This window comes from Myotis myotis, unplaced genomic scaffold, assembly GCF_014108235.1.
Source record: "Myotis myotis isolate mMyoMyo1 unplaced genomic scaffold, mMyoMyo1.p scaffold_m19_p_13, whole genome shotgun sequence".
Lineage (NCBI taxonomy): Eukaryota > Metazoa > Chordata > Mammalia > Chiroptera > Vespertilionidae > Myotis > Myotis myotis.
Window position 1 is genome coordinate 57,872,108 of NW_023416317.1, and position 17,100 is coordinate 57,889,207.

General features: G+C 54.9%; 1 protein-coding gene across 43 annotated transcripts in view; it reads left to right on the forward strand.

Moving 5' to 3' along the window:
- MAP4 (microtubule associated protein 4) overlaps positions 1–17,100 on the forward strand; it is a 105,978-nt gene that overhangs the window by 77,594 nt on the left and 11,284 nt on the right. For 14 of the 43 annotated variants that reach the window (XM_036333703.1, XM_036333680.1, XM_036333689.1 and 11 more), the window contains 5 exons: positions 12,370–12,473; positions 13,545–13,760; positions 15,808–15,991; positions 16,589–16,648; positions 16,759–17,051. In XM_036333703.1, coding sequence (XP_036189596.1) covers positions 12,370–12,473; positions 13,545–13,760; positions 15,808–15,991; positions 16,589–16,648; positions 16,759–17,051 — 857 coding nt within the window. Of the gene's footprint in view, positions 1–12,369; positions 12,489–13,544; positions 13,761–15,807; positions 15,992–16,588; positions 16,649–16,758; positions 17,052–17,100 lie in introns of all 43 variants that reach the window. The other 29 variants (XM_036333682.1, XM_036333684.1, XM_036333679.1 and 26 more) reach the window with 6 other exon arrangements.

Consider the following 17,100-nt stretch of genomic DNA (forward strand, 5'->3'; position numbering starts at 1 on the left):
GTCCAGGCTGAGCACAGCTTGTCGGGAAAGGGCTGCCTGTGGGACTGTGTGTTTTGTGACGTTGACGGGCGATCGTGAGGGACCCGTGGGTGCTGTTGCTCCACAGAAGTCCCCTTGGAGCCAGGAGAGCGGTGGGTGCAGGGCCCCTGGCACGTGGTGCTCGGGCGGGACAGCTAGGGGCGCCTGTGCACAGCCCTTCCCTCTGCGGGGGCAGCACCCGGCCTCCTTTCTCTCAGCTTCTTCCTTTTTCTTTAGTTTGCTTGAGCCCATCAGCTGACTTCCATCAGCCGGGAATGTCAGTTTATGGGGGGAAATTCTCTTGGTGTGAAACTGTATAAATCCCAAATCCTAGCAGTTTCAAGGCCCCTGTACATAAATAAAATATGTGCAGCCTCTGAAGAAACGGTTGGTAAGTTTAGAACTTGCTCCACTTCCACAACCGGAGAAGTGCCGCTGGGTAACCCCTTTCCTTAGCAGGACGCCGTTCGTGAGGTTCCTTTGCTGTCGCTTCCTCCCACTGACTCGCTCATTCTTTGGCTTTTTCATCTTCCTGGCTGAATATTAATGAAACTTGTGGAGAATTCTATATACATACACAACTAAAGAGAAACTTACTGTGTGCTCAGCACTATCTCACATGGTTTTCGCCCTTAAACAGTTCTCCTCGCCTTATTTCAATGAGAGCATCTAGTCTGAAAGGAGTGCAGCACATGTCAGCTGTTCCACTCTAAGGGTTCTTCCCCTCGCATCTCCTTCCCCCCTGTTACCCTGTCACCCTCTGGCTGACAAGTAGCATTGGAGGGTTCAGGAAACCAGTGACAAGCAACAGCTTCTGACGTGGGCTGTTGCCGAGATACGTACTTGCTTAGAAGGGGAGTGGTCCTGTTTTCTGGGGCAGGTGAGCCTGGCTGGCGCTGACCTGGAGGACTGATGGCTGTATGTTAGGTTTCCTTGACAGGGTGTTTCCATAAGTCACTTAGTTTAGGTTTGTGCTGTGGGTGGGCCACTGGTGTGGCCTCCGTGTCTGTGGGTCCCCATGTGGATGGCCAGGGTCAAGGGTCACATAAGTCAGATTACTGGCTCCAGGTGTTCTCATTCGTCTGTTTGCATTCCAACTTTTGAAAGTTAATCAGGGAGAATCGTGATTCTCTTGGTTCTCATGTACTAAGAAATGTTTCTAAAATGTAATTGAATGTGGTTTTATTTTTTTAAAATATATTTTATTGATTTTTTTACAGAGAGGAAGGGAGAGGGATAGAGAGTTAGAAACATCGATGAGAGAGAAGCATCGATCAGCCGCCTCCTGCACACCCCCCACTGGGGATGTGCCCGCAACCAAGGTACATGCCCTTGACTGGAATCGAACCTGGGACCCTTGAGTCCGCAGGCCAACACTCTATCCACTGAGCCAAACCGGCCAGGGCTGAATGTGGTTTTAAAGTGCTTCTGCAGGTAAGTAGAGAGAGAGCAATTGTACAGCCTCCAGCTTTGATGAGTGTCACAGGCCTTGTCACCAGTAGAATTACTGACTTGTATTGTAATGATAACGGATAGAAACGGTCCCCTGGAGACAGTAACAGGGAGCATTTGGTCAGTCTGGAAAGTAGCTTTGTTGCATGAGGAACGGATAAGAAATGCAGGGCAGCCAGTTGTGGAGCAAATCAGGACCAAAGCCTGGACCCGTCGAGGACTAGCTCAGGGCACAAGGCAAAACCAGACCCATCCGCCAGTGCGTCCGCTGAGATGGGCCCTGCGGCGGAGCCAGCTCCCACGAGGCGTGGCATGTCTGTCCTGTGGTCTGACAAAGAGCCGTGGAGACCACCTTCGACCAGATGCATGGGGGGGATTCATGCACTTTCCTCAGATTTGCAGAATGGAGCCTAAACATCGTCAGCCCCAGGCACATTTCAGATCTGCGCCTGCCTAGGCGAGGGGAGTGATGGGACGGTGAGGGCACGTGCTTCAGCACCAGTGCAGAGGGGTTTACCCGTCTGCCCAAGAGCCTGCTTAGTGTGTGCCAGGTGCTGTGCTGGACGCCGAATGCAGAGTGGACAGGTGTGACCCCGCCCTTTAGAAGCTCCCAGGAGAGGCACATGGATACAGTTACGCTGTAGCTTCCAAATCCCAGGAAAGGGCAGGGCAAGTAAAGTGCTGCCAAAGCAGGAAGGAGCCAGCATCCAGGGCAGAAAGGATTTAGTGAGCCATAAAGGACCAGGCCCTGGGGCATGAAGCCGAAGCCAGCCTCAGCAGGCGGGGTGGGGCGGGGCAGGCAGCATGCCGCAGTCCTGGGGTTGACAGGCACTTCCGTACATTGTGTTTGGGGAAACGGTGCTTTGAAAGCACTCCCCTGGGCCACAGATAGAGAGTGGCAAGGCGAAGCGGGCGGAGCTCTTGGACAGCGCGCAGTCTTCAAGGAAAAAGTGGTTACTGGCTCCGATTGGTTGCAGGTCGTCGTCCTGACAGTTCTTGCACGTGCGGCATGCAGCACACAAGGCTCCCTCATGCCTGGAGGCGGACGCAAAGCTCCGACCTGCATCAGGATTGTGGGCCGCAGCCATGAACTGGCTCACTGCTCCGCCTGTGATGTCATTTAGAACACCTCGGAATGTGTTTCTGTCAGAGTCTAGGAGGCTTCACAGAGGAGGTGGCGTTGAAGGGAGTTGTGAGTGAGCAGGAGTAAAACCCAGAGGCGCGGAATGCTAGTGGCAGCTGAGCCTAGAATCTGTCTTCTGGTTTATAAGCACGTTTCTTTTCCCCGGGCGCGCTCAACCTTGCAAGACTGCCGGCAGCTCTCACCCACTGCCCACATGGGGTGCTGGGAGGTGTGACCGTGCGTCTGTGGCCGCGATGACGTCTGCAGCTCTGTGCTGGACTAGAGCACTGGAGAGCCATCGGACTGCTGGGTCCTCTGTGCTGGCCATCAGGGAGCTTTCGCCGCCTTTGGAGAGGAACAGACCCTGCATCCTTTTTTGTTTTTTAAGACAAAGTTTATTAGGAGTCACAGAGGTAGAGATGGAAGGAGTGAGCGTAGGAGAAATGGGCTCAGGAAACAAGTCGGGCGAAACCAAGGGCCCTGGAGTTCAGGAGAAAGAAAACGGCCAGGAAACAGTCCCGGGAGCTGCTGACCCCCGTCCTCGTCCTCGTCGTCGTCGTCGTCCTCGTCCTCGTCCTCCCCCTCCTCCTCCTCCTCCTCCTCGCCTCCTCCTTGGTGTGTGTTGCCACAATAACAGTCGAGTCAGACTTTAAGTCACTCTGCCTCTCCCCTCTGTACCAGCCTCTGGGTCTACGTTTTTCTTTTTCGGGTTTGATTGAATTTATTGGGGTGATGTTGGTGAATAGCTAGATAGGCTTGGGGGACAGCTCTGTCTATTGTATTGTGTGTGCACCCCCCCCGCATTCGCATTTTCCTCGGTGAAGCAGGAGGACCTGCTTACTCAGGCAGCCTGCAGGGAGCTCGGAGGCAGGCCTGTGCAGACATTACTTCGCACACGTGCCAATGCTTTTGAGAATGGAAGGGTGGCAGAGAACTGCTAAGGAATAAGTCACCCTCCCTTCCTCATTCTCTGCAGTTAAAACAAAACAAGCCCTAGCGGTTCGGCTCGGTGGGGAGGGCACCTGCAGGACGGTGAGGTTGCAGGTAGCAGGGGTCGCAGTCCAGCGTTGCCTGGGCATCTTCTTGTTCGGTCCTGGTGGGGAGGGCTTGGGTCTGGCTTTTTCTTCGCCTGGGTTCCTCTCTGCCCCTTCGGAATATGGCAGGCCGCCAACTCGGTCACCATTGTCTGCAGACAGGCTGCTCCGCCCGCAGGCCAGCCTCTGCCAGCAGGTGGCACCTTGCAGGGGAGGGCAGGCTTATTGGGGAGCTGGCCTCTGGAGCCCAAGTTAAAATCACACTGTGGGGTGGGCAGTGCAGCACACCTGTGGTTTGACTGTGGTGCAGCCTTTTGAGGGAGATGTGGCCGTTCAAAGTGTGAGCCTGGGAGGCGCCTCACAGACGCCCTCACTTCGTGGGTGAAGAAGCTGAGACCAGGAGCAGTTGTATGCCCTGCTCAGAGTCAGCTGTTACGTGGCACAGAGATCTCAAAACATGGTCTTCTGGCCCCAGGCCAAATCATCCCCCCAAACCAGAGCTAGGAAGTGTCAGTAAATTGAGTGAGTGAGTGTGCGCACACATGTGCGTGTGTTGGGGGAGTGACCAGTGGGACGGGTGGGTTTCGGGCGCACACCTGATTTCTCTAAGGAATTTTCCAAAGCTTTGCCTCTGGCCTGTCTGGACGGCATTGCAGCAGCACCCTCCTCACCGGCTGTCGTCCCTTTCCTCGTTTATTGTCCATAATCTGGTTCAGCTGGAAGTAGATCTTTACAAAGAGAAGAGAGCCCATCGGGCTTTGCTGACTCCCTCCCCGAGGCTGTCTGCACCCAGGTCTCCTCGCCTCCCATTACCGATGAGCCTCAGAGCTGCTGGCACCGCCGTCATCCCCTGGTGCCCGCGCTTCCCGTGCCCGAGCGAACGTGCTGTGTAGAGCGGCAACCGGAGCCTGGATTGTGCTCTGACAGGTCTCCTACTGAACGGCTGAGGTCAGGAGGAAGGAGAGGGTGGAGGGGCTCAGGTTCGACGGGGCTTCATGTTTTCCTCGGTCGCAGCACTGCCGCTCTGACCACAGCCCTGTGCTGGGTGCTGACGTTGTGAAGGGCGTGCTGGGTGGGGCCTGCACTGTTGGGGACGTGAGTAAAGTGGCGAGCGGCCTGAGCAGCAGAGAAGGTAGGTGCTCGGACAGAGGCCCCAGGGAGGGAACCGCTCTGAGGTGGCCTTGGGGATCGTAAAGACCCACGAGGAGTAATCCAACCCGGCCTTGTTTTTCTGAAAGCGCTGCTAAAAACTTCATGAAATCATTGCAGCTGATTGCAGATGGCTTTTAAAAAATCAAGCTAACGTTTCCTCATCTTGGTAAAAGACACCTAATATATTCATATATATATACATATATATATATATATATATATATATACACACACACACATACATACATACACACACACACACATACACACATATATATTACAGATTTCAGAGAGGAAGGGAGAGGGAGAGAGAGATAGAAACATCAATGATGAGAGAGAACCATTAATCGGCTGCCTTCTGCATGCCCCCTATAGGGATTGAGCCCACAACCCAAGCATGTGCCCTGACTGGGATCAAACCCGGGACCCTCCAGTCTGCAGACCGACGCTCTATCCACTGAGCCAAACCAGCTAGAGCCATCTAATGTATTCTTGATGAATATTTCATAGTTCCTATTTTAGTACAAGATGGGGTGACTCATAGGCAAGGCAACAAAGATCACTTTTGTTCAAGGTAGATTATGCTCTGCCCTTTCTTTAAGTGTAACCCCCTCCCCCCTGAGAATTGTCTTTTGTGGATCCCTCCGTCCTGAATGTACAATTTATAAGCTCAAAGGCCAGGGCAGCAAAGGACCATGCTGCATTAAAGAGGGCACTGGGCTCTGATGGGCGGGCAAACCCCAAGCCGCAGATGGCCAGGGTTCCTACCTTCGGAGGTCCGAGAAGGCTGAGCTGCCCCACTGTGTTCATGTGGCAGCAGAGTGCCTGTGGGCTGGAGGGGCAGGCTGGTGCTGAGGATGGAGACCACCTGTCCCAGGAGCCCAGGGGAGCAGGGGCAGGAGTGAGCATGTGAGGGGTCTGTTGTCGCATGAGCGTCTTGTAACCGGGTACCTGTCCCCAAAGCCCTGAGATGGCTGTGGTCTTTCCACGGACCCTGGATTGAGCTGCCACTTGCAGAGCTCCAGGGAGCTCTCATGGGCTCTGGGGACTCCATTCCAATCTGTTCTCAAGTGAGCTTGGTAGGTTGCTATGACAACAACAAACCCACTCTTCCTCTGAGAAATGAGTGCCTCCAATTTTCATATGACATTCGGGGGATTAAGTGAAATTTTGAGCGATTTTCTGGAATCATTGTTCTTTAAGGGTTATGGCTGGGGATTGGCAACTGAGTCTGGCTTATTTTTAAAACAGTTTTCTGAGTGGGTGAAGTGTCAGATAAGCGAGTGTGTGGTACACGCAGATCCGTATCAGTGACAGCCGGAGTAACGACTCCCTCAGCGCCCACGCTGGCTCCACGCCGTGCTTCCAGTTGCAGAGCTAAACGGAGTGCTGGTTTGCAGGAAATTACATTTTTAATTTTACCCTGGCCTGTGAACATGAGAAGTAGCACATCTCTTCCTTTCTCTCTCTCTCATTCATCTTCCTCCTTCCTTTAAAATTTGTAAGTTGATTCAGCGCCCAGCCGCTTGAGTTGAGAGGAGCAGGGGGGGAGGTGGATCTTGTCACGAATGCTGGGGACTTGCTGTGATGTCACTGCCAGCTCCGTGGATCGTGCGATCAGGCGGTGTCAGAGCGCCAGTAGCGGGGGAGGCTGTGGGAGAGACCGCGCTGCACTGGGCCTCGGACAGCCAGCTCGGTGGGGGCCAGCCTGCAGGGGGCCGGATGGACGCCTCCAAAGAAATCAGCCAAGCTGGGTTTGAGTGGCAGAGGACAGAGGGCAAACTGAATGAAATCGGGCTCCATGTCAGCATGGATGGGCAGCTGCAAGGCGGGCTTGTGAACAATGCCAGCTTCCTGCAGCCGACGCAGCTCTGCTTCTTTGAGGGGAAGCTAGACAAAGAGCTGGGCACTGACGCGCAGGGCAGGGAGCATCCAGTGAGCTCGGGCCACTGTGGCCGCAGGTACGTGGTGTCAGGCTCCTGCTGTGCCTCGGAGGGGAGCCCGGGTCACCAGAAGGCAGCCGGGTTCCAGCTGGAGCCCAGGGAGGGGCCGGACAGAAACAAAGCCTCCACAGTTCAGGAGCTGGTGGCCGGGAAGGATGGGCCAGAGACCAAGCGCCAGCCAGACCTGGATCTCCCTGGGGCTGCGGACCCCCCTGGCAGGGAGCCGGAAGGCAGTGTTTGGAACCCCAGCACTCACCCAGCGGCTGCAGGCTGGCCGGGCTCCAGGGCAGCAGCTCTGGGAAAGGAGAATGGCATCACTCCTGGTCGTCGGGGGGCGGGCGGGAGCAGTGAGACCTCGGGGCAGCTGGAACGTGGGTCCGCAGTACCGGTGGCCGTGGCCCACCCAGCCCCCACTGCCGAGCACCCACCCACTGCTCCGCCGCCCGGCACTCTGGTGGGGGCCCCCCAGGCATGCCCGAGTGCCCGCGCTCAGGCCCGGGACCCTGACGACAAGGAGCTGGAGCGGCGGCGTTCTCCTGAGGAGGGCGCTCTGTTCGCCCGAGCCCAGCAGAAGAAGGCCGTGCGCCGGGCCCTGTCTGAGTGCGCCCACCTCGCAGTGCCCCCAGCTGCCAGCCTCGCAGACGGGTACCCCGAGCTCCCTGCCCGAGAAGAGCCCGTTCCTCCGCCCAGGACATGGGGGGCTCCTGCCGTCAGGCGCTCCATGACGGTGGCCGAGGAGCAGACAGCTGGCTGCAGACGGAACCCTGGGGAGCTGCCCGGCCTGCCCACCGAGGAGCCCCCGCCTCCCCTCTGTGCAGAAGCAGCGGCCACGAAGGAGGAAGAGTCGGCCCACTTGACCCACTGGAGCAGCAGCAGCGCGGGGAGGAAGGAGCTGGGCGCTGCGGGGCTGTGTCTCCAGCGGGAGCTGGAGCGGATTCCTGAAGTGAGCAGCCAGGAAGGGGGGCGAGAAGGTGTAAGTGGAGCCGGCGCGGACTCAGGCCCCCACGTCTGCCAGGCAGGGGAGCAGCAGCCAGGACGGGGGGCTCTGGCCAGGGAGGAGGAAACTGAGGCCACCGCTCCCCAGAGCGCTCCATCGCTCCTGTGTGAGGAGACCCCACGTGACGGTATGTTTCTAAATTCTCCTCCATGGGAACAAGCAGGCAGCAAGGAAGGACCCAGTGACAGAGGCGGCGGGAGCGTGAGGCAGCCTGTCTCAGCCTGGGAAGCGAGTTCCCTGCCATGGGGAGGTCCGAGGAGTGAACAGTGATGGGGCTGGGCCAGCCTGCGTGTCTGCTGGCAGCACAGATCATGGGGGCTGAGGAGGTGGGCGGGGGTGGGGGGTTAGAGGGCGGTGGGCATAAGCAATAGAGCCTTCCTCGGCCTCCTGTCACCTCGCCGCCCACCCCGCTCAGCTCCCTGTCTGGCCACGCAGTCACCGCTGACCAGCTTCCTGGCTGAGGCCTGCCTGTGCCGCGAGGTCTCCTCACTAAGCAGCACGGCCTGGGGGGCTGCTTCCCGTTTGACTTTTGTTCCAGCTGAAGAGCCTTTTAAAGCTGCTGTTTCATGTCCTTTCCTATTCCTCACGGTTGACCATCTTGCTTCTGGTTCTCTCTTTCCATGTGCGGGTTGGGAGGATTGTGGGGGGAGAAGAGAGGAGACTTCGCTTAATACGCGCTGAGTCTGCGGTCTCGGGGCTGCCTCCTGTGTCTTTCTTCCTCCGCCGTGTCCCCCCCTCCCCCCGTCTCCTTGGGGTCTGAGGAAGCTGTTTCCCAGTCCAGTTTGCGGCTTCACAAGCGCGTTGGCTGGTGGGGATTTAATGGGTTTTGTTCGTAAAAATTGCCTCTTTTCCTAGGAACTGTTTTCTCTAATATTTATCTCAGGACGCTTTTAATGAAAGATTTTACTCTTTTTCTCTTAAAAGCAGATGTGTTGTTTTCTAGGGAGGGGGTATTGGAGCGGGACCTTTAAGACTGACAGGTGGCTTCTTTCTAACGGAGACAGACAAGGAGCGCCCTGTGTCCCCGATGGGGTCTGACTCCAGGCTGGCCAGTCTGCAGGTGTCCTGCCCGGGGCTGGCTTCTGCTTGTGGCAGAAACATCTCTCGTGGCCTGGGTTCTGTCTCTTTTCACTGATCCCCAAGTGCCCAGTTCGGTGCCAGAGGCCTTGTCGGTGGTGATGCATGAAGGTTTTTGTTTGTTTCAGAACAAGTTCATCCGAGTTCACGCTCACTGAGGTTCATGCTGATAGAAAATGTTAAATGGCTGGCACACCCCACTGATCCATTCACCTGATAGATGTTTGCTGCCCCTCCCAGGTGCGGCGTGAAGACAAATGCAGTCGGCGTGCCTGCCATGTGCCAGCATCCGCACTGTCCAGGGGCTGGTGGTGTCCTACCCACCAGCAGCTGGTGGCCTAGTGTCGATGGGCGTGCTGGTGAGAGGGCTGTAAATCGTGGACAGTTTGGAAAAGGTGGCCTTGGACCCGAGGATCTGACAACAGGGAGGAAAGCTTCCAGGCAGACGAGGCATGCGGCCCAGACAGCACGCTTCAGCGAGAAGGGCAAGGGCGAGTGTCTGTGGGGCAGTCTCCTGAGAACCACGCGATTGCGAAGGATGCTGCGTGCTCAGAGGAGCTCGCTGTACGGAACGCTCAGGACAGGCCGGGAGAGTCCGACTGGAAGAGTAGCCAGCTGCAGCCACGTGTCTCCAGACCTGCGCTTCCCCTCATGTGTCTCCATCCCTTTCACTTCTGGAAACTGCCATCTCTCGCTTCTTGCTTTCTTTGTGACTCGGTCTGTACAGGACATTGGGTCGGCCTAGTTGGGTTCTGGGTCCCGCTCTATGCTGCCTTAAGTCTCAGGGACCCAAGGTTACTTAATTGAAGTTTTCTTTCTTTTAGAGAAAGAGCGCATACATGTACCTTATTGGCTCAGCTTGGTCCACATAGCTGTTTGCCAGATGCCACAGGCTTATTCAACAGCCTTCGCCATTCAGACCTGTCACGTCACCTGGAGAAAGGTGCGGGCTGAGCACAGAGGCCAGAGCCACCTGCGTCATGGCAGAAGTCGTGAGGGAGGGAATCTGGAAAGCGGTTTGGAACCCAGGTTTCAAATGCCTCCTCGAATGCTCCGGGTTCTCTTGTGTTTAAAACACTGGTGATTGCCTGTGGCAATAAATTAAGACTCACCTCAATCGATACAATGCTGGAGACAGAAGATTGACTGGAGGCAAAAAAAATCCTGTTATGACCATTAAATTCAGAGAGTAGTAGCAGGTGCAATACCAGCATCACGACAGGAAAGGCAGCAGAGGTGGGATCACCTGGACTGGAACACTGGGTGATGTGTAAGACGTGTGTGTGTGTGTGTGTGTGTGTGTGTGTGTGAAAGAGGGGAGGGGGGGGTGTTTTGGACCCTGGGTTCATCAGCAGGTGGTAATGGGAAGATCCAGCAGAGGGAGCAGTTAATGATTCTGTGTCACACTTTTTTTTAATGGGATGTAGAGGGAGTGGTCGCTAACAGCTGCAAAGGACGCTCACTGTGCAGGTTGAGGTGCTGCACGTTTATGTCACGGGCAGTGAGGCTGTGTGTTAACTGACGATCCTGGGCCCCTGAGGACGCTCAGTGGTCAGGGCTGGGGCAGAAGGGACACGTGGGGTAAGGCTCCAGCTCTGCTGCGCAAGGCATTGCTGCCCACCTGGCATGACGTTGTTGTTGTTCTTTCTTTGATATATTGTTATTGATTTCAGAGAGGAAGGGAGAGGGAGAGAGAGATAGAAACATCCATGAGAGAGAATCATTGATCGGCTGTTCCCTGCAGGCTCCACACCTGGGATCGAGCCCACAACCCAGGCATGTGCCCTGACCGGGAATCAAACCGTGACCTGGTTCCTAGGTCGACGCTGAGCCTCACTGGCCGGGCCCAAAGATGTTAAAAATCACATACAAGTGTGTTTGTAATAGAAATGTGTTTTCTCCCATTCTCTTCTAGACAAATGGTTTTATGTTATGCATACTGTTCGGTGCCTGGCTTTTTTCTTTCTTTCCTTTTTTCACTTAGAGATGGTTCTGTATCAGTCACAAAAGAGTTTTTGGTGCTTTTTCAGATTCTGAGTTTGCATTGACATAATCGGTTTCTTATGAATGTATGTCTGGGTTGTTTCAGGCCTTTGCTTTTCATAACAGTGCTCTGGTAAAAGGCCACAGTGTTGGCCCTGGCCGGTTTGGCTCAGTGGATAGAGCGTTAGCCTGTGGACTGAAGGATTCTGGGTTCAGTTCCTGTCCAGGGCATGTACCTCGGTTGCTGGCTCTACCCCTGGCCCTGGTCGGAGGTAATCAATCGATGTGTCTCTCTCACATCAATGTTTCTCTCTCCCTCGGTCTCTCCTCCCTTCCTCTCTCTCTAAAAATCAATGGAAAAATATGCTTGGGTGAGGATGAACAAACAAAAGACCATGATGTTTGCTATTTTGCAGGCGTATGACTGCATCGCTAAGATGCACATTTTTAGAAGTTAGATTTCTGGATTAGAATGTATCTGCACTTGTCATTTTCAGAGATACTGCGGGAATGCCCTGCAGATGAGTTCCATCTCATACACGTCCCAGCAGGGCATGTCCTCAAACTGTCCCCAACAGTTACTTTCCCATCTCAGAACTTTTGATAATGTGTTAGTAAAAGTAGCATATCTGGGTCATTTTAATTTTCATTTTTCTTAAAGACTGGACATAGTTTCTTACTTTCAAACGTGATTTGTATTTCTATAAACTGTGTTCATATTCTTTGGCCATCTTTCTACTGGGTTGTTGGTCTTTATAGGAGGAGTTGACATAATAATTTCTTGGTCTTTGATGTGAAGTTCACATGGTGTTTTTCCCTATTGATCACTTGCCTTTTGACTTTTTGTTATTTTGGCCTCATTGAAGGTTTTTTATTTTCTGTGGTCGAAGTTACTTTTGTGGCTTCTGAATTCTGTGGCAATTAAAACGGTGTTCCCTGTGCCCAGGCGAAATGCAGGGGCCTGCTAGTGCTTTCGGGGGGGCCTGTTGAAATCTGGAGGAGCCGCCGCAGTGCAGTGGGGCTGCGGGCAGAGCCCAGGGCCGGAGACTGTTTCTGGCCGGGTCCGGTTTCCCGGGTCTCCTGCCTCGTTGGGAATCTGGGTCACTGCCGGAATCAGATCGCGGTCAGCTCACATCCTCTGCACAGTACTTCCCAGGGAGAGGAAGTCAGAGGAGGACACGCGTGATCTCCTGGCACGCAGCCCATCTGTGCAGCCTTTATTCCAGCAGATACACGAGGAGCCGAGGGCTTGTCCTGTGCGCTCTGGGAGTTGGTGGTTGGGCGACAGAACCCTGTGCCTATCTGTCTCCAGGGAAGCGAAGCCAAGCTTGAGGGCCATTTCCTTCCCTTGATCATTTGTGCAAATCCCACTCAGGTTGCCTCCCCACAGGGACAGGCTGGCCGGATCTCTGGAATCTGAACTCCTCCGTCACCAGGAGGGGAACGTGGGAGTCTTGTCCACATTTCAGCGGCACAGCCCTGCGGGCTTTCTTCAGAGCGAAGTGCTAGTTCGTTGTCTGTCTCTGCGAAGGCTCGCATTTTTGAAATGGGTGTGAGAACCATTTGTTCAACATGACTTCCTCCCCTCAGGAACAGCCAAGCCAGAAGGGCCAGCTGCTGCCAGCGTGACCGGAAATGACATCACTGCCCCTCCAAACAAGGAGCTCCCACCAAGCCCCGAGAAGAAAGCCAAGGTAGTTGCCGGAATGGTGGGTTATCTTTGACTGCTGTCATTTTGTTGACGGTACCTTCAGCTATTATTGCTTGAATCGTGAGTGAAATTTCTTTTTTCTGAGGTGTTGTTAGTCTTTTCTCAAATTTGGATATGCTTAATATTATGGTAAGATTATGGTAATATTCCCATTTTACCATAATGGCCTAACTCAGACCTTAATATCGCTGCCTTTGACCCTATTGTCTTGAGTATCTGTGGAAATGTTCTGTAGAGGTTGTTTCTGCTTCTCAACAACAGCAAAAGGAATTGCAGAACTCTTTTTAAATAGTCTAGCCCCAGCCGGTTTGCCTCAGAGGATAGAAAGTCGGCCCACAGACTATAGGGTCCCAGGTTTGATTCCGGTCAAGGGCACATACCTTGGTTGTAGGCTCGACCCCGGCCCTGGTCAGGGTGCATGCAGGAGGCAACCAATTGATGTGTCTCTCTCACATTGATATTTCTCTATCTCTCACCTCCCTTTCACCCTCTCTAAAAATCAATGGAAAAATATCCTCGGGTGAGGCTTAACCAAAAAAAGAAAAGAAATAGATCCTAAAATCTGCATTCATGAAAGGGAACACAAATTTTTAAGGTGAATCATAGCTTCAGAAACTAATTGGTACTAATCGCAAAGTTCAAAATGCACACTTTCGTGTGGTCTTAAGCAGGAAGCCGATGTTGCCTCATTGAGGTGCAGGTAATGGTAACGTAGTCCCTGCTGGTACTTTTCCGTAGAGTTGTCACGGCCAGCAGGAGTTAGTTAATTGCTGAAAGCTACCACTGAATTTACATCGCAGCTGTCCAACTGCTGGAGTTTGTGGCAGGTCACTAAGAAACGGTGCCCAGTTTCTTCTCTGTCCTGGAGCCTTTCTGCTCTTTACTGAACTCAGAAAAAAGGAATGCTGGTTTTCAGTTGCAGCTCCTCATTGCTTATCATTTTGCTTTGAATTGTGCAATTTATACTTTTTTTACATTTTGTTTTTATTCTTGTCTGTGTGTTTGATGTTGGCCTGTTTAAAAAAAAACAAAACACCAACAAATCAACTTAAAGCCTTTGGCCACAACTCATCCTGCAAAGACTTCAGCATCGAAAGCCAAAACACAGTCCACTTCTCTCCCTAAGCAACCAGCGCCCACCTCCTGCGGTGGGCCGCCTAAAAAGCCCATGAGCCCCGCCTCGGGCTCCGGGCCCGCGGCCCCCCCCAAACGCCCCGCAGCCCCCACCGCCAGGCCAGCCGCCTCCCCTGCCAAGGACACCAGGCCCAAGGTAAGTGTCGCCTGAGCTCTGCTCAGGGCAGGCTTCCGCCGCCCCACGGGGGTCAGCTGGTGGGACCGGGGCCCTGCGGCAGCTCCCCCCCCTGAAGGCCTTGTGCTCGGTGCCTTTCCCTGCCTGTGGAGGCCGTGTTCCATCGGCTTTGGTTTCTCCTCCTCTCGCCCAGCTCCCCGGACTCTTCCCTGTTCACACACTCGTAACCAGGTTCCCCTCTCCTTCCCACCTCCTGTCAGATTTTCATTTTTGCTGTAATTCCCGGGTCAGATTCCCAGCCGGTTCCCTTTGTCCTTCCCTTTCCTCCCCCTGCGGAAGCCAACTGACCCTCTCTCTGTGGTAAGTCCTTGCCACTCGCCCTAGCAGGCCCTGCCGCCCGGGGTGACTGTCTTCGCTTTGGGCATTAGGCCACCTCTCACCGGGCTGCGTGCGAGGCTTTTCCGTTTCCCAGGTCACCCACACACGGTCGCCCAGAAAACGGTCAGTTTGGAACAGCATTCGCTTCACAGAGTTCCTCTAGGACAGTGGTTCTCAACCTTCCTAACGCCGTGACCCTTTCATACAGTTCCTCATGTTGTGGTGACCCCCAACCATAACATTATTTTCGTTGCTACTTCATCACTGTAATTTTGCTGCTGTTATGAATCGTAATGTAAATATCTGATATGCAGGATGTATTTTCATTGTTACAAATTGAACATAATTAAAGCATAGTGATTAACCACAAACACATCATGTAATTATAGATGTGTTTCCCGATGGTCTGAGGCGACCCCTGGGAAAGGGTCGTTCGACCCCCAGGTTGAGAACCGCTGCTCTAGGAGGAGGGTGGGAGTCTGTCTGCCTCCACAGCTCATGTTACGTGAGGAGGGCCTGGAGATCAGCTTGATGTCCTTTCGAGTCATCCTGGGAAATAGCATCCGTGTTGGTGTCTAAGTGCCTGAGTCTAATCTTGTAAAGAAAACTGGTGGAACCTAAGAATTGTGATCCAGGTTGGAATCCTGGCCAAGAAACCAAGAAATCCTCTCATAGACAAGGGATGATAAGGTTTCAGCAGTGAAGCTCTCTGGTCCTCACCTAGTTGACTGCTTTTCTTGATTTTTAGAAAACAATTCCTACTAATTAGAGGAGAGAGGGAGTTTCTCTCGGAGCTAAAGGTCTGGGCCCACTGGCCTGTGACTTGGCTTCCTCTCCTGAGTAACACAGTGCACTCGCCCTGTTCCTGGGGAGCCAGGCTGCACTGGCTCCTTCACTTCCTTGCTAGTGACACCGTGCCCAGGCTCCAGGGAACAGCGACCGGGCGCCTGTGCACTGAGACCACTCTGCCTTCAGTCCAGCTGGGACACCTGTGCTGCTCATCCCCGCTGGTCACCTCGGGCCCAGACGCCCGCCCTCTGGTCCCGCCCTCCCCTTTCTCTGAGCTGCCCTGGGATCCTCTGTCCCAGCCTCCTGTGTGCAGACAGGAACCGAGCCCAGAGGGGCTCGGGGATTTGCCCAAGAACACGCTGAGTTGGGGGCAGACGGGGCCAGTGTTCTCCCCTCTACAGCCCTGGCCTGTTCAGCACCCACCAGGCACATCTAAGCCAAAAGAATGTGACTTTGCCTGGACATCTTTTGTTTCATGTTTATTGTTGGAAGTATTACATAGGCCCTCCTTTTGGACTGGACATCATTTAAAATGTTTGTTCTGTTTATGTATTTGTTCATCGTTGGCCAAGTATTTAATCCACTCACTACATCAACACTTAATGCGGTCGAGCCTGAGGCACGTGTGTGAGGGGTACTCTCAGGGCCATTCATTCTCAGCGGGTCAGGGTGGCTGGAGGTCGTGCGCTCACTGTTCCTTGACCCCATCACCCAGCACCCTAAGGGCCAGTGTGTCCGTTCCCTGGAGGACTGGGGTCCTGGCACCAGACGTATTTCCTGTCAGTAGCTGCTAGGCCCACAGGCCCTGTGTTCTGGTTGTGCATCTGTGGAGCCCCCTTTGGCAGGACTTGCTGGGGCTGTTGCTGACGTGCAGCTCTTATTCCCACTTTCCCGCTGTCAGCCTGTTGCAGAGACAAAGGTTCCCGAGAAGAAGGCCACGCCGTCCAAGCCAGCCTCTGCCCCGGCCTCCAGGCCCAGCTCCAGGAGCACCCAGGCCGCTCCAAAGGCCCCCGCGGCCGCCTCTGTTGCCTCGACTGGGCCGAGCAGCAGGAGCGCCCCCACGCCCCTGCCCAGGAGGCCTGCTGGTGAGTATGGTCCCCCTCGCCCTGCGGGGACCTGTGGGGAGGAGAGTGGGGATGTGACTGGGCCCCAGCCATAGCTCGGCCAGCGCCACGTGAGCTGTGCAGGTCTGTCAGGCCTGGACGGGTGTGTTGGCAAGTGGCAGCCTTGGTCTCCATGGGAGGGTAGCAGGCAGGTACACTGGGGAAAACCGTGAGTGGAGAGGACTGTCCTGGACTACCGGGAGACGTCACTGTTCCTTCCCGGTGTCTCCATGGCGCCAGCACAGTGCAGCCTCCATGCCCACCAGCACCACGGGCCTCCATGGCAAGAATCAGGCCATTCCGCCCCAGAGGCGCATGCTGTCGCCTGTTTCTAAGGCGCGTGGAAGGCGTTGTCAAGACCAGGAAAGAAGGAGACCAGATGCCGGCCCTTGTGCCCTGCAGCGGGCGTGGCTTCACGTGGTTGCCTAATACACTGCCCTCCCCAGAGGCCATCTCAGCCCCTGGCTCAGCAGACGTTCAGTAACTGTTGAATGAATGAATGAATGAACCTCAGGATTGGACGAGCCATTCAGTAGGTCCGTTTATTAAAGTTGTATTGAGAGGTGTATGTCTGTGCAGGCACCAAGACGGAGGGAAAGCCTGCAGACGCCAAGAAGACAGTTACGAAGTCTGCACCAGGTAAGGCCCCCGCCCCACTTGGGGCCCTGACTTCAGCCCCCACGTCTGCCGCGGCTTTCAGGCTCCTGTAGGCGCTCCCCTGAACCCTGGTCTCATTCCTACCTTCACAGCTGACTTGAGTCGCGCAAAGAGCACCTCCAGCAGTACCGCGAGGAAGACCGCCGCTGGCCCTGGGCCGGGCTCGCCAGCCGGTGCGGCTCCCAGTCGCGTCAAGCCCACCCCCGTGTCTCCCCGGGCCTCTGGGACTCTTGCCGTGGACAAGAAGCCCACGTCGGCCAGGCCCAGCTCCTTGGCCCCCAGACTGAGCCGCCCGGCGACCAGCGCTTCCACACCTGATCTGAAGAACGTCCGCGCCAAGGTCGGCTCCACGGAGAACATCAGGCACCAGCCTGGAGGAGGCCGGGTGGGTCCCGGGACGCGGGTCCTCCACATGCTGGCCCGGCTGCTGTCCC